This window comes from Diceros bicornis, chromosome 6 (genome assembly GCF_020826845.1).
Source record: "Diceros bicornis minor isolate mBicDic1 chromosome 6, mDicBic1.mat.cur, whole genome shotgun sequence".
NCBI lineage: Eukaryota > Metazoa > Chordata > Mammalia > Perissodactyla > Rhinocerotidae > Diceros > Diceros bicornis.
The window spans coordinates 54,982,551-55,007,392 of record NC_080745.1 but is presented as its reverse complement, the minus strand read 5'-3'; the positions used below and the strand labels follow the sequence as shown (position 1 = coordinate 55,007,392).

Here is a 24,842-nt window from a genome sequence, read left to right as displayed (position 1 = left end):
ATGAGATTATAAAATTTTCTCCCTAGCTTTTGATTTTTGAAAGCAGAAAACCAGGCCAGACATTTCTGGCTATTAGGTCTCCTAAGAACAGGCTGTAAACGCTCAAACAAGCTTGGACTAGAATCAAGGTACTGAAATACACATACTTGCTTTATGCATTTATTGGAAAACTCATAAAAATCCTACAGAGTTATCTTCTCTGAGACTCAACTAGAAGACTTAGGCCAATTCTGAAGGTGCTTAAAATATATTTCATCCATACTTATTTATTTATTTATTTTTGGTTAAAGCAGCTCGGCTTCTTGAGGTAGTATTATGTCTCTATGGCAATAAGGTGAAAATGTCTAGCTTATTTTGCCAAAGTTACAACAATTCAGAGATTCAAGACCTCTGTCCCAATTTGTCATTTTACTTTATTGCTCAAAAACTGTGGCTCATAGAAAAAAAAAATTTTTAGGGAGGCATAGAGAATGTCTAGATAATTTCTAGCTACTGGGTAAAACCCACCCTTCAAAATGGTGGAATATATGATAGCATATGAAACCTATGTTCACTCAATGAGTAGTTTAATTAACTGAAAAAAAATTTGAATGTCAGTTTCAGTGCCAAATGCAGGAACTCTGAAGGAACATCTACTCTATCTCTGCCCTCCCTTCTCTACCTCCCTTCTACTGATGTGGTAGGTTTCCAATTTCAAAAATCCTTAAAATCCTCCATTCCTGGACCCCAGCCCCATTTTCCATGAGGTTTCTCCTAAGGCTTGTCACTGTCCGATACCTCATAATCTGACCCTGCACATTCCCTGGGAAAGGTTGGTCTCCTCCTCCTTCATCAGATGTATGATTTCATTGTACATGCGATGAGCAGCATCCAAACCCCAGATGAAATCCGAGTGAGCCCATTCCGGAATGTTCTTGTGGTAAATGAGATTGGTCATCTCCAAGAGCAGTGCTTTCGCATCTTCTGGATTTGAAAGCCAGTCCTGACCTCCAGTCCACATGGCTGTAGGAACCGTCATGTCTCTAACTTTGTACCTTACAGGAGTTGGCTAGAGAAAAGGAATAGTTTTTAACTGTAGATAACATTTGGACTTCCAAACTCATAATTTACACTCCAAATAAACATAGTAAATATGCCCTGTGTTGTGACCAAAGGTTAATGGGCACTAGAGCCATATAGAACTGCATGAAGAGTTTCTCTTCCAGTCCCTACTTTAAGGTAAAAATACTTGACCTCTCTAAACCTCAGTTTCTTCATCTGTGAAATGGGGATGATATCTATAATAAGTTACTAGGCTAAATGAGAAAATAGGTAAATTGCCTAGTACTTTAGGCATTAAATAATGTTCAATTCTTTTTCTTCTTCTTAATAAATATTTTACACATAAATTGCCTTTAGAAGACAATGTTCCCATCCTTTTAAAGAATTTCACAAACCTTTCATGAGGCCAGAGTTAGAGATATTCTAGAGAGAAAGACAAGAGAATGGAACCTATTGAGAAGGCCTCTGGGTCTTCAGAGACTTGCTGTGTTAACAGAAAGCCCTTAAGGCAGGCCAGCTTGACTGTGTCTCCAAAAACAGGAGGGAAGTCAATAGTACTGGAATTTGGGTGGTTTGAGCCAATGGGAAGTAAAAATTAGATCCCTGCTCCAGTCCCCCATAACCCAAAGAAGGGTATCTAGGATTCCTAGTTCTTGAGAACTTCCCTTATTCAAGCAGAACTGCTAGATCAGCCTGGCTGGCTGAGCCCTTGAGGTTAATCAGCACCCAGAACTTTCAACAGAAATGTCGAAGCCCATTTCTCACTCAGAAAATCCACCCTGGACCCAACGTTCCAATCCTGGCAGCTCCTGTTTCTTTTTGTGGCTTTCTAAGAACTAGGAGCTATAGCCTGTGATATATAATAAGAAATATATATTTGGTCTTCATCCCTGTTTCTGGCCACAGACCTCCTAAATCCCTTGGAATTTCCTAAGTGATGAGAGCCGTAAAGGTGTCTTTTTTTAGGTTAATGAGGTGACTTGGAACTAGATGAAGGCTGGTTGCCAGTGGAGCTGAGCATGTGTTTAGAGGGCTGGAATTTTCAGTCCCACCTCTGGACCTCCAGGGAGGGGGAGGGACTGGAGATTGAGTTCAATGGACAACGGCCAATGATTTAATCAATCATGTCTGTGTAATGAAGCTTCCATAAAAACCCAAAAAAGACAGGGTTCAGAGAGCTCCCAAGTTGGTGGACAAGTGGAAATGCAGGGAGAATGTGCATCTGGAGAGGGCATGGGATCAGTGCCCCTTCCCACATGCCTTGCCCTATGCATCTCTTCCATCTGTCTGTTTCTGAGTTATATCCTTTTATAATAAACCAATAATCTAGTAAGTAAAATGTTTCTCTGAGTTTTGTCAGCCGATGTACCAAATTAATCGAACCTGAGGAGGAGGTTATTGGAATCTCTGATTTATAGTTAGTTGGTCAGAAGCACAGATAACAACCTGGGATTGGGATTGGCATCTGAATTGGAGGACAGTTTTGTGGGACTGAGCCCTTAACCTGCAGGATATGATGCTATTTTCGGCTAAATAGTGTCAGAATTGAGTTAAACCATATGACATCCAGCTGGTGTCTGAGAATTGCTTGTTGGTGTGGGGAAACTCTCCCCACCATCACATGTTGGAATTTGGAATTTGGTGATCAGAACCACCTTTTATAGCCTAACTTAGTATGAAAGGTTGGAATATTCTATGGAGCCAGTAATATTTATTTCTCATCTTACAGGTGAAAAGACTGAACTAAATGTCAGGTCTAGCTCTAAGGTTCTGTGATTTTATCACATCTTTTCATATGTGTGTTTTCTCTTCCTTTCCATGACCATTTTCTGGCACCTACTCTGCACGTGTCACTTTCTGTAGAACTCAGGACATTAAATGTTGATAAATCTATTTTGGAACTGGAATGCTTTCTCTAAAGACATGTTTTAGGAAATAGTGAAGTAGCTGATACCTGTGATTGAGAGTTTGCTCTTGCAGGGCCCTACACAGTCTGTGCAGTTTCCTAGTCTTTTATATCTAGACTGATGTATGGAAATGGATGTCAAGTTAACCTAAAGATGTGTCTACTTGGCTCTCTCCAGCTTTGTGTTTGTATGGTCAACACTTGTTTACATTCACAAACAAGCTAACCGATAATCTTCAGTGAAGATTTTATGCTCAGAAGAGTATAATATCTACTTCTGTCTTCACAACTTTTATTTTTAATTTTATGCGATAGCATTGACTACACATTTTCTTGGGTAATGTAATAACATTTTTTTTCACTTTTTCACTTGCAAATTACAGATTAATTAATAAAGTGTGACTAGGGAGAAGTCTTAGGGATTATCTAGTTCAATAATTTTTATTTTAAAGATAAATCAAGGCCTGAAGAATCAAAGCAGCCTATCCATGATCACACAAGTTTATAGCGTAGAGGCAAGACGAACACCATAATCTTCACTTGCCATTTAATGCTCTTTTTACTGTACCGTGAAATGACCTCACCCCTGCCATCCTCATTCCTGGTTGGGTTTTTTTTTTTTTTTTTGATCCTAAAAGGATCCTTCTAGTAGTTACCAGAGAGCACAATCCTCCCTTCACTAAATCTACCCCATCTTGCTCCCAGGAATCCCAGTGCCTTGTTCACAGAGGCAGCCCTATCAAAAAAAGTCCTCCTACTCCATTATAAAAGGTTTTTTTTTATCCTAAAAGCCTCTTGGCTAAGTTTTGAACTTTCCCGTTTTTGAATGGAGTCAAACCCTAACTATTACTTTCTGCTTGAATTCTCGTATTTTATTCCCATCTCTAAAAAAAAACTGCTGCCATAACTTCCCTCTCATGCATTTTGAAAGGATATATTTTCAGCAGAAGGTACTTGATTTTCTTACCTGATTGCCTTTCTCCAGATTTTTGGTCTCACTCCCCCAGTCAAATGCCTGGAGTTCCCCAGAATTCACAGCCTAGAAGGAAACAAAAATTTACATGGTTCAAATGTATCACTGGATAAGGATAGGGAGAGGTGTGAAAATGTGCTACCAAGTCTGTAACTGTGAGGGAAGCAGAAAGCAAAGGCTGAGGCTGCTCCTCCCTTCAGCATTAAAGTGAAAAGGCAAGAATAAGGCCCTTTCAGAGAGAAAAATGTACTACAGAAATACTGGACCACCACGTTCTACAACTCCAGAAAGTACACTCCCATAGTAGTCTGTGTGGATGAGTGTTCTGCACAGCTCTGTTAGGCTGCAGTGGGAAAGCCCCCCTGGAGTTGTGCAATGTGGTGATTCTGGCAAAAGTGACCAAAATGTGATCCAGTTCAGAATCCGTCTCTGGTTTTGATCATAAAATGTCTCTCTCTCTCTCTCTCACACACACACACTCAGCTGCCCACCCCCCATACTAAAATATGACAATAATCTTAGAGGGACAATTTGATTAGGCTCTAAATCGTTAGAAAACAAATAGGATCAATATTTGTGATTTATATAGATGTTATCACTATTCTTAACACTCTCTGCTTGAGTTAAGTGCCCCCATTTTTTTTTTACAAGGTAGTGTTTTTGGTAGATGAGTTTCTAAGGTTAATTAAGCTCTAGCTCCTGTCTTTATATCCATTCTTATTTCCACAGCCAGTTGGGGGCACTCTATAGTATTATCTATAGTGGCCTATATTAGGCTCAGTGCTTCTTCTTACATGAAAGAATAATGACATTCCTTGAATCAGTTTGGAATGTTTCACCTCAGATCAACCACACTTCCCTGGTTCATGGGACTGGTAATCAGGGCCTTTCCTCCTGTGACTGCAGGTGTGGTCTGCAGCGCAAAGGACTCCTGGGAAAACCTCTTCGGGTAATCAGGCTCCAATTTAGCAGTTTTTTTTTTTTTTACTACATGACTATGCTGCTGGAGGAGGCAAGAAGAATCTGGAAACATGATCTCCAGCCTCATCTTTTTTTTTTTTTTTAATTTTTTAAAATTAATTTTTTTTTTCCCCCAAAGCCCCAGTAGATAGTTGTATGTCATAGTTGCACAGCCTTCCAGTCGCTGTATGTGGGACGCGGCCCCAGCACGGCCGGAGAAGCAGTGCGTCGGTGCGCACCCGGGATCCGAACCAGGGCCGCCAGCAGCGGAGTGCGCACACCTAACCGCCAAGTCACGGGGCCAGCCCTCCAGCCTCATCTTTGAGAGATGGTCTCACTGAGAAAGGTCTCACTTGGACCATCTGAATTCACACTTTTAAGGTCCACCAAAGATGTCCTTGGGCCAATCCTTTCCTCCCATCTCCTGACAAGTTTCAACGTTCCAGATCAAATTCACAGTTGAAACAGCGTTGACAGGATCACATTTCATCTTGGAATAAATACGAAATAATTTATTCCGGACTATTAAAAGGGCATCCTTTGACTATTCCAGACAAAATGCACCAAGACCCTTAGCAAAGACCGCAAATTCAACCTTCTTACCTGGCTCCAGTGTAGAATATTTTGCACAGATGTTCCAGCAGGATTATGAGCAACATATACATTTGCTCGGCTCTGTAACAAAGCATAAGTGTTTTGTGGGACATGGAAAAACTTATGAGATGTGCAACTTGTCAAGACCAAATCTCCAGAGATGGGAACATCATTAAATTATCAGCGCTTACCATGAAACAGTAATATACACATGCACGTAAATAAAAAATGCCACTAAATGTATTTCTGGGCACCTGTATCTTTCATCTGAGAATAACTTATTAAAGACATGACTTCTTCTTTTAAAAAACTTTACTAGAGTATTTAAGGGTGAGGACTCTAGAACTGGCCTGTATCCAAATTCTAGGTCTGCCTTTTCATTTTTAGGTGAATCTGGGAGAGTTATTTAATCCTAAATCTAAATTTCAGGATACTCATCTGTAAAGTGGGGATATTGGTAATACCTGTCTCATAGGGTTGTTACAGCGAAAAACGTAGCCTAGTGCATAATAACTGCTTATCAAATGGTAGCTACTAATCATATTATTAATAAAAAAGAAGAAAAAATTCTTCAGGAATTAAATACGTATTTTTTCCAGCTGCTGGGAGTGCTGCTGGCAGACAGTCCGTCACTGTCGGGTCTCCTTAGGGGACTGTCCCAGGTGCAGAGAGCTGCCTAGCCCAGTGTCTCCTTCATTACTGATGTCATCTGTACTAAATGAGTGGTTGATGTTGGGGTACAAAGACCCAGCCCTCTCACTCTAACTTGAGACAGCTCTTGAAGGGTCATCCCATCTTCACAAATTCCTGTAAGATCAACTGAGGCTCCCGTTGGGACTGCACCACGGCTTAACTTTTTCATCTATCAAATCCTCTTTCCTTTCCTTCTCTGAGTGTTACCCTAAGGGTATAACCCAAATCATTCTGCGTAATCTCCATCTCAGAGTATGCTTCCTGGGGAAGCCACACTGTGGCACCCACCAACTGGTAGCTTTGCCTAAGCCACACTGAAACTCCCAAACGTCCTATCAAAGGACTTGAACTACAAACCAGAAGGACCCAAGTAGGAAAAAGAGGTGGATGATCCATGGTAGTTCTCTCTTTGACTACGGGCTTCTAGTCACTTTTTTCCATCTGCTAATTCACTGTAGCAAAGCTGCTTTTAGACCCCTTCCATCTCTAATCCATGAAGTTAATACATAGCAATGCCCTTACGTTAACCTTGCCTCAGCCCGTGTTAAAGCATTTTCTGCATATTATTATGATTTGGAGAAAACTGAATTACCAGGATTACATTTCTCTAAGTCTTCATTGGCATTAGCTCACTTTCAAGGAATGAGACTAATAATTCCTAGTTTTGCTTTGGGAAACTGAGGAGTTACTGGGCACCTACTTACCATGTTCATATTGTTTGTGTTAAATCCTCCCAGAAGTAATATGATATTGCTACAAATCTGATCAATAATCACCTGGCCACAAAGGTAAATAATAAACTGTCTGAGAAATCTGGTCTGGTACAGAAATTCTTGTTTGCCAAACAATCCCTGTAAAAATATGAAGTGAAATAGTAGTCATTGCACTATAGCAAAAAAGAAGTGGCTTTAATTTAAAAGTGAATGTCTCAGCAAATTGGGGTGGAAGACTCCTCTACGAAGACAAGGAAGTATCTGAGGAGTCACATACCTTGATCATCATATGCGGCAGCAACAAAAATTTGGCCCCAGGGCTTTTCGCATGTTTAACAGTGGCTATGGGCGCTAAAGCAAAATACATTTTGATTTTCCGAGCCAGCTCTGGCATAGTGGAAAATGCAATAAAGCCTGCAAGAGAAGAAATGTGTCAGTGTGAATACTGAATATCCTAGAACTCATCAAATGCTTAGTTTTATTCAGATATTTCAGTAATTATGTGAGAGAGTTAATCCTATGAAATTATAAGCTCCTTGCAGGGGAAAAACACCAGCAGCAAAAACTCCTCTGTGTTCCCTCTGACACCTAACATATTTGTTTTCCAGTAGCAGGTTTTCAGTAAATTATTGAATTAAATAAATTAGTTAAATTAATGCGTTAATGAATAATACGGACTTGGAAAAAATATATATATTGAGAAGTAACTATATGCTAGACACTTTGCTGGGGATTTTCATGGTTCTTACCTCATTTAATTCTAAGATGGTTGTGAGGTATTTTTAACAAATCTCTACTTTCCAGTGAAAGAAATTGAGAACTAGAGAAATCGCCTTGTTTACTGATAATAAGCGTGTTCTGAAACATAATGGGTATTGAGGTAGAAGGGTTTTGCTGGTTTTCCTTCATCCCTAACTTTTCTGAAACCCAAACTGTAATGTAATCTAGTAGACAAGTTGTCTAGTGAACTGGATTCCAACTCTTATTTTTGTCATAGACTAGATAAGGCACTCTGGTTAAGTCAGACTTTGCTTTAGTTTCTACACCTATAAAATAGGGACAAATTCCCGGAATTACCACTGTATAGGGACGATCCCTGTGGAGACTTTGGGAGAAAAAAGCTATAATACAAAGCCATAGCATAGTTATTGTATTTGAAATACTGTGTGTTTATTTCAAAAAGCCCATGTACCCTCTGATATTTGCAGGTTTGGGGAGAGGGGCTGTGCAGAGGAAAACTAGAATCACATGACTTCTGTCTAGCTTCTGGAAGGTAAGTGCATATTAAGAAAGACCGATTCCTTCCCTGCTTTTTCCTCCATGTGATTAGGTTTGCCAGCCACATGCAAAGGCAGGCCCAAGAGTGACCTGTTATTAGTTTGTGCTGTGTCAGTTGTACCATCAGTAGGACTGGGTTGAAAATACATTAAACTATATTCCAACTTAATTCTGACCATTTTAGAACTCCCCTCAAATGTCAAGATCTGAGAACTCTAGATAAATTCTACCAGCAATATTTCTCTTTATGCAAAGCAAGTTCAAGTTCTCCGTATTAACAGCTCCCTGGTTGACTACTAGAAGAATCCTATGCATTTGTGCCCTCTCCTTTCTCTTGAAAAGGCATTTAGCCTCATCATTAGCATCTTTGTCTTCATGTCAAGTTGAACAATTTGAGTATAGATAAAAAAATTCTTTTAAAGGCCTCTGGATGTTAGAGTTGGAGCAAGTACAACATTTTAGTGTTCTTTCTATGAAGTACATGGTGAAAGCTAGCATCGCTTGAATCAGTTAATGTTATGGAAAAATATGGAAAAGAAAATGTGAGTCAGACTCTTCATTGACTAGACAGCATCAATTAAAAGTGAGCCACATGAACTTATGCCCTTAGTTCCAATAGCCCTTCAGTCATTAGAACAGATTCACAATTCGATTTTATTTTTGACATAATGTCATTGTAATGATCATAAATGATTTCTGAGAAAGTTCTATAGGAAAAGAGCCTCTGATAGCGTGATAGTACCTAAGAAGCTGTAATGAATCACATCTTCCCTTCCCAATACAGATAGTAACAAGCTTTATACAAATAAGAGAAAAAGAAGAGAATTAAACAAAAATAGCCCACTATTCCACTACGCTTACCCTACTTTGGAGTCAGATTAATCCTGTTGGTTAAACTACACGCACTATCTTCTTAATAAAAGTCAGTGGCCAGGGGCTGCAGGCCATAGAGTTTAGTCTTTGCCAACCAGATTTGCCATGAGTCTCAGACTCTTTCCTTAGGATATGACTAGTAAGAGAGACTTCAGCGATTTGGTACATAAGAGACATGAGAGACTTCCCTAGAAAGCATTGGACTTACATAAGTTTTGAACATCCCCCTCCAACGGTGGCTTTTTTCTTCCTTGAAATACCTCAGAGCAAGTACTTTATCCTCCATTTGCTTGAGGACAGAGACTAAATTTGAGGAATTTCAGGGAGAGGTAGAGTGGCCACTCCATTCCAGGAGATAAACAGATAGCAAAAGGTGAATTCATGGCTTGCTGATAATATTTGAGGATTTTTGTGAACTTTTGCAGAATCAAATCAATTGGCAAATCAGTATCAGTGGCCAAAGTGACTGGACGGTCTGCTGAGGTCTTAGAAACCAAATGGCTTAAGACTCCGTGATATGTTGTTTAATTAAAGGAACAAGAAGTGTGAGATAACTAAAAAATGGCTGAGGTTTTCCCACTATTGATCTAAATTCACAGTGCTTTAAGTATGACAACGGGTTTCATAGCTCATCTTTTTCTATTTTTTTTGAAGGAATTTGACATAAGAATCTCCTACAACTGTGGAAATGGAGCTAAAACTCTTTTAGAAGTAGAGGAATATATGAGTTTAATTTTTGTCCAACTTACAAACCTCAGTATATAGTGGGTATGTAGCATGTGCTTTGAGTACATAAGTATGGGTCTTGGCTTTGTGGTCTGCTCACTGTGTAAGCAACTGTGGTCAAGCTCTTTCACTAAGCCATAATTTGTTTCTCTGTAAAATAGGGATACAAATCTCCACTGCATATTCTTGTGGATATGCAGTAAAGGAATGGGGCAAAATGATACATATACAATGGCTGGCAGTTAGTAGGTGCTCATAAAAGGCAATTATTAGTATTATAAAGGCTGAGGTGACATGAGGATGATACTAAATCACAGACAAGAGAGAGAGCAAAAGTCAAATTGTTCACAAAACTTCAAATTTCCATAATAACGAGTATAAATCCTGTCCTGCTACCTAAACACGGCTGTCCTGGTTCAAGAGAAAATTTTGCTTCCTCTAAGCGAGTGCTCGCCTGCCTCCTTAGAAGTTCTCACCCTGGCCTTCAACTTTGGTTTGGGCTCAGGATGAAGGTAAAGAGCTCTTTCCAGCCCCTTCTAGACAGCTTCTCTTCATGGTACACACTGTGCCTCTCTTGATCTTCCTTCATCCTAATCTAAGCCAAACACATTTTTCCTATTGGCTTTGGTCTGATATAGGGCCAGGATAGCCACAGTCTCCACTTCCATCTCCCCAAGTGAGTGACCTGAATCCTGCAGGTGCCATGAGTTAAGGTTTCTCACAAATTCATCAAAAGCAAAAAGACACCAGCACATCATTCCAGACATTGGCATTAGAAGGAAAAGAAAAAGACTTGAGTAAAATCCCCCATCAGTTTTGTTTGTAATATGATGACAATGCTTACTGCATATTGATTGTCTATTATGTGCCAGACACTGAACTCAGGGCTTCACTTGTTCAATGCGTTTATTGAGTGCGTACTATGTGCCAGGAACTGCTCTTACAGCTATGTCTTAGACAAAATACCTGCCTTCACAGATCTTATATATATGATCATACTGAATAGTCCAAACACCTCTAACACCCCTTAGAGGGAGTTATTATCTCCATTTTATACATGAAGAAACTGAGACCAGAGGGATTAAATGATTTACTCAAGGACATTTACCTAATGTAAATGGTAAAGCCAGTATTTGAATCCACATCTGTTTGACTTCAAAGCCCATGCTCTTTCTACCATACCACAGGTGTCCCTTGATCTAGGCCCCATTTCCTGCAGCCCTTAGAGTCACTGAAGAGGATGAGGCCAGAACTGAGAGAAGTTAGAGACGACTGAGCCCAGGCATAGCTGTGCACCATACGCTTACATTTTTTCTGAGTATACAAACCTGCTTTCTTTTGAACCTACCCGTGGTGGTGCCCTGTGAATAGCTGACATAGTAAATCTTTTCCTGGCCTGTTTTCTGCAAAATAAATTTTATGACTGCAGGAAGGTCAAACCTAGCCATCTCATCATAACTACAAGGGGAAAAGACAAAGTTATATGAAAAATTATAATCAGAAACCAACAAAAGCAGCCCCCTGGATTTACAAACGAGCCCTTGAGTCGTCAGCCCCAACAGCTTGTTTACCGCACTCCTCACAACACTCAGAACAGACTAGTTTCAAACCTGTGATGCATGAGTGCCTCTGGGGTCACAGGCTGTTAACAAATTGCTGTTTTCTCCAGATGTTATCATAGAGCGATAATTATCTTCAATGAATATTTACTGAGCACGTGACCCACCTCCTAGAGGAGGTGTCCTGTTATTCTGTTAGCAAAACAGCACAAGACCATGAAGATTCATTTATATGAAAAGTATTAAAGATGTTGCAGGGGACCTTCTCTGATGAAATGGATAAAGAGCAGGTTAAATGTCAATAGGTAATTTAAACGAAAACATTAAAAACCTTTGGAGGAATGTGAGAGACATGTTAGTCAAATTGATGGTCCCTAAGGCTTAATAGTTTCCCTTATATCTTTAATGTTGCCTTGTCTTATCTCCTCCTGGGGATGCTAGTCCTTGTCATCATTCATGGAAGAGTTAGTCCCAGGATATCCATCTACAGGGGAATGGACCCACACTTCTCTAATTCCAGTCTCAATAACCTGACCCCAACCACCAGTCTCACCCCATTCTCCAGACCCAAACTTCCACTTGGGGAACCCAATCTTCTCCACCACTTCCCCAAAAGAATCACTGTTAATTAAGATAGGGAATATCATGTTATAATATTGATGACCCAAACAAAGTAAATTATCCAAATACCAGAAGCCATAATTTTTTACCCAGTTCTTCCAAAGACATCCATGTCTACTTCCACTCTCAAGATTTTCATGTACCTGAAAGCCCAGAACTCATCTTGGTCTATGGAGAGGGTCTTGTGTTTTCGAGACCAGGTGTTTCCTCTGCTGTTCCCCATCCACACGTCAAAACCAGCATCTGCCAGAATGAAGCCCAAGCTGTTGTTGGGCAGGTTGGAAATCCAGTTGCTAGCGTCTCCAAGCAGGCCATGCTGCAGTAACACTACAGGCCTGGAACCTACGAAAGAGAACTTCAACTGTGGGACATGTTCTCCACCTTTCTTGTTCTCCTTGAATGTGTGAAGGCTTTCGAGTTAGAGAAACCTGCGTTCAAACCTTGACACAGCTGCTCGCCAGCTTCATTGTCTCGGCCGGTTACTTAACCTTTCTGTGACTTGATTTCCCTGTCAGAAAAATAGAATTTTTGTTAAGAGTAAATAAAAGAGGGCCCAAGGAGCAGATGGCACAATGCCTGGCTCAGAGAAAGGATCAATAAAGTTGAGTTTCCATTGTTGTTCTTGTGTAGTTATTGCTATTACTAGACTTGTCTGGGCACCTCAGAGGACACTGGAGGTGGTATAGTATAATGAATAAGATAATTATATATATATATACACACACATATATATATCTATACGTACAGACATATATATATATAAAATGGTTTAATGATTACAGGTCCTTCATATCAAAAGGACCCACAAGCCAGCTTGAAGGAGGTCCTACTGTTCAAATATGGGAAAATTTGAGCATCAGAATAAATAATGATAGCAATAAATTACACCCCACTGAATAAGTTAAGAATGTATTAAGTCCACATTGATATCAATTACATGAATAAACAAATAATTAGGGGAGAAGGAAAAGCTCTTAGTTACAGCATAATGCCAATTAATAAATATAGAAAGATTGATGGCATTATAAAATCATCAATGGAGGCTAAAATTTTGGGTGAAAATTTGAAGAAATACAAGATATTTACATATACTGGAAGTATCTCCTCACAAATTATTTACTAATTATAAAGAGAAAAACACTAACTTGACAGTAGAAGAACTTGACAGACACCACTTTACCGTAGTGATGAAAGCTAATATCACCAAATGGAAGTGGACCCCTAACTTACACCACTCACAAAAATTAGCTCGAAATGGATTAAAGACTTAAATGTAAAACCTGAAACCATAAAATTTCTAGAAGAAAACTTAGGGAAGAAGTTTCTTGACATTGGTCTTGGTAATGATTTTTTTGGATAAGACATAGGCAAAAAAAGCAAAAAGACACGATTGGGACTATATCAAACTAAAAATCTTTTGCACAGCAAATGAAACAATCAACAGAGTGAAAAGGCAACCTATGGAATGGGAAAAAATATTTGCAAACCATGTATCTGATAAGAGGTTAATATCCAAAATATACGAGGATCTTGCATAACTCAATAGCAAAAAAACAAATAACCTGATTAAAAAACGGGTAAAAGATCTGAATGGACATTTTGCCAGAGAAGACATAGAAATGGCCAAGTTCATGAAAAGGTGCTCAACTTCACTAATCATCAGGAAAATGCAAATCAAAACCACAATGAGAAATCACCTCACACTTGTTAGAATGGTTTTTGTCAAAAAGAAGAGATAACCGGGGTCAGCCCAGTGGCGTGGTGATTAAGCTCACGTGCTCCACTTGGGCGGCCCGGGGTTTGAAGGTTCTGATCCCGGGTGCAGACATACGCACCACATATCAAGCCATGCTGTGGCAGCGTCCCACATATAAAGTAGAGGAAGATGGGCACCAATGCTAGCCCAGGGCCAATCTTCCTCAGCAAAAAAGGAGGATTGGCAACAGATATTAGTTCAGAGCTGATCTTCCTCACCAAAAAAAAAAAAAAAAGGAGATGACAAGTATTGGTGAGAATATGGAGAAGAGGGAATCCTTGTGCACTGTGCATGGGAATGTAAATTGGTACAGCCATCACAGGACACAATGTGGAGGTTTCTCAAAATATTAAAAATAGAACTACTATATGATCCTGTAATCCCATTTCTGGGTACGTATCCAAAGGAAACAAAATTGGTATCTCGAAGAGATAGCTGCACTCCCATTTTTTTTTTCAGCATTATAAGATATAGAAACAACCTAAGTGTTGACGTGTTGACTGATGAATGAATAAAGAAGATGTGGTATATATATGTGTGTGTGTGTGTGTGTCAATTTCAGACAGACAGTCTTTTAGGAAGATAAGGGATTTCAGGAACTCAAATGTCTTCAACTCAGAATAATTCTTATGCCAAAGAGACATATCTGGGGGGGAGTCATATCCTGATCCTCTTCACTGAGAAGGATGTTCTCTTCTATATTCACAATACATTTATAAAAATTAGGAAACTAACGCTGATTGATATTAGTATCTAATTCATAATCCACATTCAAATTTTGTTAATTGTGCCAAAATCTTTTATAGCCTTTTTTTTTTTCCTGGTCAATAATCTAATCCAGGATCATATACCACATTTGATTACGTCTCTTTGTTGCCTTTATAAACTGGAAAGACTCCTCAGGTTTTCTTTGTCTTTTTTGACTTTGACATTTTTGAAAAGTTTTGGACAGTTATTTTATAGAATGTTCTTCAATTTGGTTGGTCTGATGTTTCTTCATGATGTGATTCAGGTTATATATTTTGGCAAAAATACCACAGAAGTGAAGGTGCGTCCTTCTCAGTGCATTGTATTACGAAGTACATGATGATGACTTGTCCCAATAACGGTGATATTAGCTTTTTTAAAAATTTTTTTCTTTTTTCCTCCAGCATTATTGATGTATAATTTACAAGTGAAATTGTATACATTTACAGTATAAAACATGATGTTTTGATATATATATATACATTGTGCAATGATTACCACAATCAGATTAATTAACACATCCATCACCTCACACAGTTACCTTTTATTTTGTGGTGAGAATGCTTAAGATCTATTCTCTTAGCAATTTTTAAGTATACAGCATAATAATGTTAACTATAGTCCCCGTGCTAATATACTAGATACCTAGAAATTATTCATCTTACAGCTGAAGATGTGCTCACCAGCATCTCCCTATTTCCCCCACCCATCAGCCTCTAGTAACCACTATTCTTCTCTCTGTTTCTGTTACTTCAACTTTTTTTTTTTTTTTTTTTTTAGATTCCACACATCATTGAGATCATATAGTATATGTCTTTCTCTGTCTGGCTTATTTTACTTAGCATAATATCCTCCAGTTACATCCATGTAGTCACAAATGGCAGGATTTCCTTCTTTTTTACAGCTGAATTATATTTCATTATATATACATTATATACCATTTGTGTATATGTATATACATATACACCACATCTTCTTTATCCATTCATCAATCGACAGGCACATATATAAATCCTTTATCTGCCTAAAAGCAGAGCCTTCCAAAACAACTCCATTGTCCTGAATCCCTCCCCAGGAGCAATTCTAATCTTCTCTTCTTGGAGATGAGAAGTTGGCACCACAACAGAGAGATATTGTCACAAACTAGCATATCTCCCATCGTCCTCCTAAGGGCCCAGTTATCTTTCCAAAAAGTCATTTGCTTTTCTATAGTGCTCTTTCTCCCCCTCCCTTTCCCCTACTAAGTTAGATATATAGGCCCCAAATTCTAACCACATTTTTGAGTTATCATCTCTGAGTGCACCCACGTGTATGTGGGATGCACATGCTATTAAACCTCTGCCCATTTTTCTCTTGTTAATCTGTCTTTTGTTAGCCTAATTTCCAGGGCCCCAGTTGAGAATCTAAGATGCATAGGGGAAAAAGTCTTTTTTTCTCCCTGACATTAGGAAACACATATTGAAGAATTTAGGGGTAAATGGGCATGATGTCTTAAACTTACTATCAAAGGTTTCTTAAAAAGTAAAATGATAAGAAGAGAGAGAGGGAATGATAAAGTAAATGTGGGCAAAATGTAATTCACAACTGGTAAGTCAGGGTAAAGGCTATATGACTGTTCCTTTTATTATTTCCGGAAACTTTCTGTAAGTTTGAAATTATATCACAATAAAATTTATGAAAACATCACAGAGGTAAAGAAGAATTAAGGGCTTTAGAGATTCTAACATGTTAAGTAAATTAAGGTAAATATATCATTTTTGACATTAGCAAATAATAATGAAAGATTAAGAAAATGCTGTGCCTGTAGGAGGAAAAAACATCATGCTCTTGACAGGACTCGTGGGAATTAAATCAGATAATGAACGTACATAATGTCTTGGCTTAGAATAGGCCTATAGTAGAAAGGAGCTTTATTGCTGCTGCTGTTGTTAGTACTATAAGTTTCTAAGGCAGTGATTCTCTGAGCTTCAGTGTTCTCATTAGCAAAACGAGGATGCAATGGCTCACCTCATGGGGTTTTGGGGGTTAACGGAGATATTGTGCATCAGGCATCCAGCGTGCTGCCTGACCTCGTATAAGACGGTAGCTCCTGGTATTCAGTGAAGTGAGTCTATATGCAGTCTCCCTACAGGACAAAGGCCTTTGTACAACACACTCTACCAGCATTTGGGCAATCTTCATGAATTCGATTTGCCTCATTTTATCCCTCTGGGAAGAGAACATGAGGGCTGGTAGTGCAGGACCAGGAGGAAGGATCTCAAAGTTACTTTAGGTTTTCCTTTATGTCTGGTCATTGAGTTCATCCTCTTAGCCCTCAAGGAGGTGACCTCAGCACAAGGTGATCAAACCAAGGTGGATCAATGCTCCCCTTTGGAATCCTCAGGACATTTTCCATGGTTGGGGTCAGCTTGGACGGACTTAGCAGTATAGTTTGTACTTGTGGTTCACCTACTGAGAGAATTGGCTTATAGATGAGTTACATCATCTCAAATATCCTGTAAGTCATGGCCATTCATTTAAATTATACCCAGCAGGTGAATGTGTAAGGACTACTCTTAGAAAAGCTGTCATTTCTGAGGATGGCCTAGCTTATTTTCTTTCTTTTTTTAATTTAATTTAATTTTTTATTTTTGAGGAAGATTGGCCCTGAGCTAACATCTGTTGCTGATCTTCCTCTTTTTGTTTTTTTCTCCCCAAAGCCCCAGTACATAGCTGTACGTCCTAGTTGTAGGTCCTTCTATTTGTTCTGTGTGGGACACCAACTCAGCGGGGCTTGGTGAGCGGTGAGTAAGTCCGCGCCCGGGATCCGATCTGGTGAACCCTGGGCCACCAAAGCGGAATGCGCGAACTTAAGTGCTATGCCACCAGGCTGACCCCCATTTTTTCTCTTGATGTAAATAGTTGAAGCTAACAATGATTATTTGATGAAGTAAGATTTTAAAAAGGCTTTTGTCACAAGCTTATAGACATCTTTCAATTGTTTTCAGTTTGAATTTCCTTGGCCCTCTTTTTGAAGAGACAGTGAGAAATCCTTTTTCTTTCAGTACCGGGAGATTTCCTCTTTGAAAAGGCCAATGGGAGCTGCAGGAACAACGTCAGCCACTAGAGGGGGGTATTCTGCGCCCACTGGACCAAAAAGGCTGATGCCTTGAACTCCAAACTCCTGAGCAGAGAGTGGACAGTCTAAACGAATGGGGTGTGAGAAAGCAAACTCCACCAGGAATAGGCCTGCAGGTGACCCCTGAGCTTAGGAACTGCCGCAGTCACTCGATTGCTTGGAAGAATTGTGTCTTGCTTGCCCTCTAAGATTGAGGGGGCTTAGTGAAAAGTTCTGTCTCTGGGCTCTTCATTTTTTTATGTAAAATCCATTAATTCATTCCACATATATTTGTTGGCACCTACAATGTGCTTGGCACTCTTTTAGGCACTGGTTATAGCCTTGAACAAAATAGGTGAAGTCCCTGCACCCAATGAGTTTACATTCTACTTGGAGGAGATGGATAATAAATAAACAAGCAAATATCTGTCATATCAGAGGCTGTGACGTTCCGTAAGGAAAAGTAGGCAGGATAAAGGGCTCGACCTCAATAGGCTGCTATTTGAATAGGGTGGCCAGAGAAAGAATGTGATAAAGAGGGCCCGAAAGAAGAGTGTGGGATAACTGATGAGATAGGGTCCAGAGGGAGAACTGTAAGTTCAAAGGCACTGAGGTGGGAGCACGCTGGACACAGACAAGGCACAGCTGTGCAGGTGTAAAAAAAGCTGGTTTGGAACAAAACAGACCTGAAGTTCCTGTACACTGGAGACCAATAGCATTCACTGAGCATTTTCTGGTCCTACTTAAGAACATGGCTACAGTGGCAGACAGATCTTGATTTGAGTGCAGGTGTTGCAACATTTGAGTGCAAGTTTAGCAAGTACTAACACAGACTTTCTGGACAAGTTACTTAACCTCTGTGAGCAGCAATTTCTTAGGATTATTGTGAAAGTTAAATGAGGCTAATGCAAATAAACCACTTAGCATTGTGCCTGGCATATAGAAAGAACACAACAAGAAATTATATTACCTGTACTCACGACAAGTAATGTAGTTGCTGCTATACACATAGAGCTAGAGTATTAAAAGGAATAGTGCCAAATAGAGATGGAGGATGGGGACACTTAACTATTAGTAGAGGTGAATTTTTTAAAAGCCAGCAATAGCTGAAAATCCCATATACCAAAAAAAAAAAAAAAAATGAGATTATATGAACTATGGAAACATGTACCAAATATTAAAAGTGTATATATAGTTCCTGATTCTTAAAAAGACCTTAGTGAAAAGCTGGGCAACATCTTAAATATTTAAAGAGCCATTTGGATGGGGAATATAAAGTGTGCAGGCATGGCACCAGGCACATTATTGGAGTTTGCATTCTTCATGAGCAGAGGTTGGTGTGGTCTGTTCAAGAGATCATCAGTGGATATTCTAGAATATCTGTATAGGAGGGGTTTAGGGAATGGGTTTAGTGCTAGAGGGGTCAAGAAATGGACTTTTCTTGAAAGTCTCTTTTGAAAAGCAAACACTATGTTTATCTGAGATAGTTGGGGATGGGATGGTGGTGACGGGGATTATTGGGGAACTGAAGCCATATTTTGGCTTGAACAGTGGGCCCCAGTCTGTGCCAAGAACCCAGACTTTCTTCTGCACACTCAAATCATAAGGAAGTCTTTACTGTAGGGAAGACTGCCACATTGGAGTGACATAAGGTAAACCATACCTGTCTTCTTAAGTTGCATTAGGCCTTGAGGAATTCTGTTAACAGAAAGGATATACCCGTCATCTGTTGTGACTTCATACTCCTCACAGGGATAGCCTTGATGTTGGATGATTTCACTCTATGGAAAAAGCACAATTTCTTTTGAGTTCATTTCTGTATGGCTATATTCTCAATGATCCAAAAGTAAAAAGTAGATGCCTTGATGCTGGAAGACATAGATAAGAAATTCCTCACTTTTCCCTAGATAGTTATGTTATCTTAGAAAAATTAGCCAATCCTCTCTAGTTCTCATTTTATTGATCTTTAGTGTGGATACTGGACTAGAATATGGTTCTCGAAATGTGGTCCCTGGACCAAAAGCATCAGCATCACTTGAGCACTTGTTAGAAATACAAATTATCAGTTTCCACCCAAACCTATTGAACTGGGGACTCTGAAGATGGGACCCAGAAATTTGTGTTTTAATAAGCACGTTAGGAAATTCTGATGCACTCTAATGTTTGAGAACCACTGGACCAGAACACTGACTCCCAAACCTGGGTATGCATCAAAATCATCTGGGGCACTTAAACATAGAGATTTCCGGGCCCACTCTGGGTTAGGGATCAGGTAATTATAATATATCCAATGGGGCACTTGTCCCAAGACAGCTTATGAGAACCTGGGTCATGAATTCCCAAAGCTTCTTTTCAGCTCTAAAACCACAGACTCAAGAGCAGTAGTTCTTAACATTTTTGGATTAAGGATCCCTCAGAGAATTTGAGGAGAACTATAAAAATGGGTATACACAGGGACACACAAACACATTTTTGCATACACTTCCAAGGTTTTCAGATTCCTTGCTGCCTATACATGGACCTCTGGTTAAGGACCCCTACTCAATACAGTTGTTACATGTAGAAACTCTTTGTAAAATACGAAGCTGCAGAGATCTCCGGAGTATCCTCACTGTTCTCGCCCACTGTGCCACCCAGATCAGAAGGGGATTATTTCTATCAGCTGCTGCTTTAAAAGGAACAAGCGAGGAGAAAGGTAAGTGCAAAATGCCAAAGTGTAGTATATGGGGCAAAGGGCATAGTAGTTAAGAGAAGGGCCTGGAGTCCCACTGCTGGAGTTTTAACCCTACTAACACTAATGCACAAACTAGCTGTATGATCTTGGGAAATCTAGTTAACCTGTCCCTATTCCTTAGTTTACTCATCTGTAAGTTAGGTATACCAATGGTTCATACTCCATGGGATTGTTGCAAAGAATGTAAAAAGATAATAAGCATATAATACCAGCTAGATTACCTGGCACATAGTAGGTTCTCAATGAGCATTAGCTACTATGACAATTAAAAATCACCCCAACCCACTGAAGTAACTCCTATTCCTCTTTCAGACTTCAGATTAAGAAACTTTTCTTCAGAAAAACTTTCTTCAATTCCCTGGATTAGCTTCTTCTATTGTATGTTTTCTTCTGATTTCTTCTTCTTTGATTTCACTGCTCTTGTAATGAGTAATTGAGTGTCTGCCTTCCCCACTGGATTGTAAGCTCCATGAAGTCAGGGCTTTTGATATTCTTAGATGTTTCTGTGACCTCAGTGCATAGCACAGTGTCAGGGGCCAAATAGGTGCTCAATTAACACTTGCTAGAAAAATACGTGAATGAAGCCACTTGTATACCAAAATATAGGGTAGATTATATCCATATAAATCAGTATACAGGGTCAAAACCATTCAGACTCTGAACCATTTTTATTCTATTTCATTTAACTTATGCCAGCAATTATATGAATTTTCTGTTTTACTTTGAATCTCCATGCATAACTGCTCAATGGCAGAGTCCAATTCAATAGATTTTAGTCTTAGGGCTCCTGAAGCCTCAACAGTGCGTAGGCGCTGGGCACACCCAGGCCTAGGGAGGTTGGCTCTGCTTACAGCTAAAGAGATTCCCTCCACCCAATAACCCAGAGGAATTTGTGTGGGACCTTCTCAGGGCCGGAAGAATAGCTCCTAGGGATCTATACAAATTTGCTAACTATATGGACAAACCATCAAAAGACAGTCAATTGTTGGAATGGTCAAAGAAAATCTGCTGTTTGGCATCATGTAGATTCAGAATATTTGTATGGCCTGTCAAAGTTTTAGAATCTATTCAGGGAAGCATCTGTAAAAATGGTCTTAAATCTTTATAAAGGCATGTTAAATCTGTGACAAATCCATCGAGCATGAACATTACACGTGATCATCTTACTCTCTTACTCATCTGGAGGTAGCCTCTCCTCAGCTGGAAGGGTTTATTGCATAGTGGTTATAATTATGAGCTTTGTGTTCAGGCAGGCCTGGATTTAAATTGTAGCTCTGCCACCTATCAGTGGTGTCGCCTAATTTAAGTTGCTTAACCTGTTTAATCTCAGTTCCTTGACTTGAAAAATGGGGATGATTGTATCTACTGCATAGGGCAATGAAGATTAAATGAAATAGTATTTTTTCAGCTTTCATCACAATGTCTGCTATGGGATAAGTGTTACTATATGGCAGACATTATTAAAACTCAACTAAGAATTTGAAAGTAAGTCAAAAATTTTTTCTGGGATGCCTAAAGAGATGTTACATCATTTGTGAGTTTTACTCACAGGAGGCCCTCTCTAGCATTCATTAGAGTCTTTTTATTGTCAGTCAACAGAGTCACCAGCCCAAAATATGAAAAAAAGAATAGACAAGAATGGTACAAGATGCTACTAGAAGTGGGTGTCCTGATAGTAAGAGGGGAGGGTTGACACCTTTCCAATATGGGAAAAAGTAGAAGGAGAATACAAAGCACACGCAAAACGGAAATAATCAAGGGTCAGGGCTTGGCCTAAGATACTGCAGTGTTTTCTCTGCTCATATAATGAACCTAAGAGGTTAAAAAACAGTTAAACTGTGTTTGAAGCCCAAAGGGATTAAGTCATTCGCCCAAGTTTACTGAATTTGTTTGAGGAGAACCCAGGTCTACTCATACCCAGTTTAGCATTCTTTCCAGTACAATATGCTAATTTATGCCTGTGCTCTGCTAGCAAAAATCACCACCATATATAAGTATAACACATAATGCAGTTAAGACACAGATACCAACATTAACATGTAAGGTGCTTCATTTCCCCCAAAACATGGAAAATCCCAACTTACAATATTCATGAATGCTTCTGGATCCACAGCTTTAGTTGGCATTCGTCCTGAATTCACATTTCTTTGGAGCAAATACGCCACCAGAATCAGAAGCCACATTTCCGTTCTGTGTGAAACAATCCACTCTCTTAACAAGATTTTTGACATGGTCCAACATCTGCATCTATTTTTTCCTGGCAATATAACAACTAATTCTAAAGTCAGAAGGATCTGCAGGTTTAAAAACTCCTTCAGATATTTTCCAGCTGTAATTCCTTCCCCAAATACGGAAGCAAATTAAACAAGTTTGGGCGATAGGAATGAAAGAATACAAAGTAGAATGGAAACATTGTCTAGGATGTCCCAATGCCATGGCTCCTCCCACTTCCTCATACAACCTGCAGTCACAAATCCTTTAACTTCTAGGTGTGTAGAACTTTCTTTGATGCAACCTAGAGTTATGTGCGTATGATACAGCCCATAAAACCCCTGTTCTTCATCATCAGGTAATAAGGACCGTAAGAAGCATCTTTTCCTTTTTTTCGTAGTTTTTATCTTTCTTTGATAGGTAGAAAGATATGGAGTCTGCAGAAGACATTTACAAGTTTCTATAGTCACAGTCTACGGATTCAATGATCACTGTCCTTTGGTTAAATATCAATGTAGTGATAAGTATTTTTATTTAAAATGTCAAAAAATTTTAGGACATTTTCTATTTTTAGTGATGGGTGAGAATATTGGAAGAAAATGAATCATCCATGTTTAGGCCATTTCTGTCTAGCTCAACTAAATAGACATGTACAAAATGTTTTATTTTTTGTTGTAATCACTAGTTAATTGCTGAGAGATTAATTAGACGAATACCTGGTAATTAAACTGTCTGCAATAACTGAAATGAGTTGCAGCCTAGTTATTTTCATAAACTAAGTGTTCCAGTTCACTCGACTGTGTGGCAATGTGAGCAATTCTTTAGGCTCCCAATATTTAAGCAGGCCAGGAGGATAGACTTATTTTCCTTTTCTGTAAAGAATGTGTTAGAATTGAAGAAAAAATATTGTTTAAAGTAAAAAATTTCTTTATTTTTACATAAACTCTCCAGAACTGAGCTAACAGTGGCCACAATAATCTACAGACTTTTGGAATATGATTGGTGAATGAGCCAAAGCTGGAACAGGGATGATGAGTCTATGAGAAAGCATCTGCCCGCAGTTTCAGCCTCACCCATTCTGGGCTGGCTGCATGGAATGGTAATGAGGTGAACCTGCAGCTCTTATCTGGACTAATTTCAACGCTCCCACCATTGTTGATCTGACTCATGCTAAGAAGGATCAATTTGGTCTAATTAGAGGGAGCATTTTTCTAACACTCTGAAGAGCCCCACGTCCTCCGTACCCCTTGAGCTCATTCTGAAACTATGCTAAACAAAATTTTAGAAAAGAACTTTGGTTCCCACTGTTGACATTTTAGGATTTTAAAATGTTATATAACCAGAAGGAAAGAAAATTTTATTCAGCTCTTTTGTGAAGACACCTTAAATGATTTGCCCAACATTACCTAGCTAGTGGCAAGGCCAGGACTAAAATTCAGGTATTTTAATTCACTGTTTAGGATTATTATCACAAGGAAAAAACTTTTACATTTCTTCCCCATTCAAGGATAAAGCCTCATTGCTATCAAAAGCAATTACATCAATCTCTGTGAATTGTCCCTTTAAAAAGTTCTCTCCTGGATTTAAAATTCAAAATAATTCTCAATAATTTCGTTATAAATTTGAGAGATATAATCTACTCACATTTGCTCCAATATATTCAGGTAAGATCAACTCTCACATTGCATAAACATACTTGTGAATACTGCACAGACTTATTAACCAAACAAATGATGTGAATAAACTGATTAGTTCAGAAAGAATCCTATGTTTTTGGTAGTAGGACTACCCCCTCTCTTTTTTTTAAGCTTTTAGAAACTGTGTCCTCCTTTGGTACAAGCACAATGCAGAGAAAATAGAATTCAGTTTGGCTCTCAAATTCTTGGGTAACTTTCTGAGCTTACAACTGTCATTTTGGAAGCAGGAAAGTCACATTCTAAGTCCAGCTCAAAGAGCTACATTTTGAACAAATGTTAAGTAAGTACAATTCTTCCTCACTGCAGAATTTTAACAATGCCCTTACCAACCTTAGCAACTCACAGCCCGTGAAAAGCATCGGAAACATTATAAAGAGAGATGGGGGATTCAAATGTGCCTGTGTGACCTCCGACTTGGAATAGAGAGATTTATCTTTAGAGGTAAAGATAAATTTAGAACTCTGTGATCTTTTAAAATGGGTTTTTTACTGTCTCAATACATAAAAAAGGAGGATCTGAAATACTTTGAGATCTTGAAGCTAAGAAAATGGGTCTCCCCTAATATGCACTATCTATAAATCAATTAAATATCGAAATTACATAAAAGCAACAGGTCAAACAGGAGAGAGGTTAAGGAAATCTTTCTAATAAAAAAGTGAATAG

At 39.0% G+C, this 24,842-nt stretch overlaps 1 protein-coding gene across 1 annotated transcript; it reads right to left on the bottom strand.

The window, feature by feature from the left end:
• Positions 1 to 602: 602 nt before the first annotated feature.
• LIPM (lipase family member M) lies at positions 603 to 22,517 on the bottom strand. Its single transcript, XM_058543475.1, has 9 exons — positions 22,356 to 22,517; positions 19,201 to 19,318; positions 12,081 to 12,279; positions 11,106 to 11,215; positions 7,158 to 7,294; positions 6,872 to 7,018; positions 5,484 to 5,555; positions 3,915 to 3,986; positions 603 to 1,048 (listed from the first exon to the last, which is right to left on the bottom strand). Exons 1-9 carry the CDS (start codon positions 22,500 to 22,502, stop codon positions 779 to 781), a joined length of 1,272 nt encoding a protein of 423 aa, XP_058399458.1. The 5' UTR covers positions 22,503 to 22,517; the 3' UTR covers positions 603 to 778.
• Between the last annotated feature and the right edge of the window lie 2,325 nt (positions 22,518 to 24,842).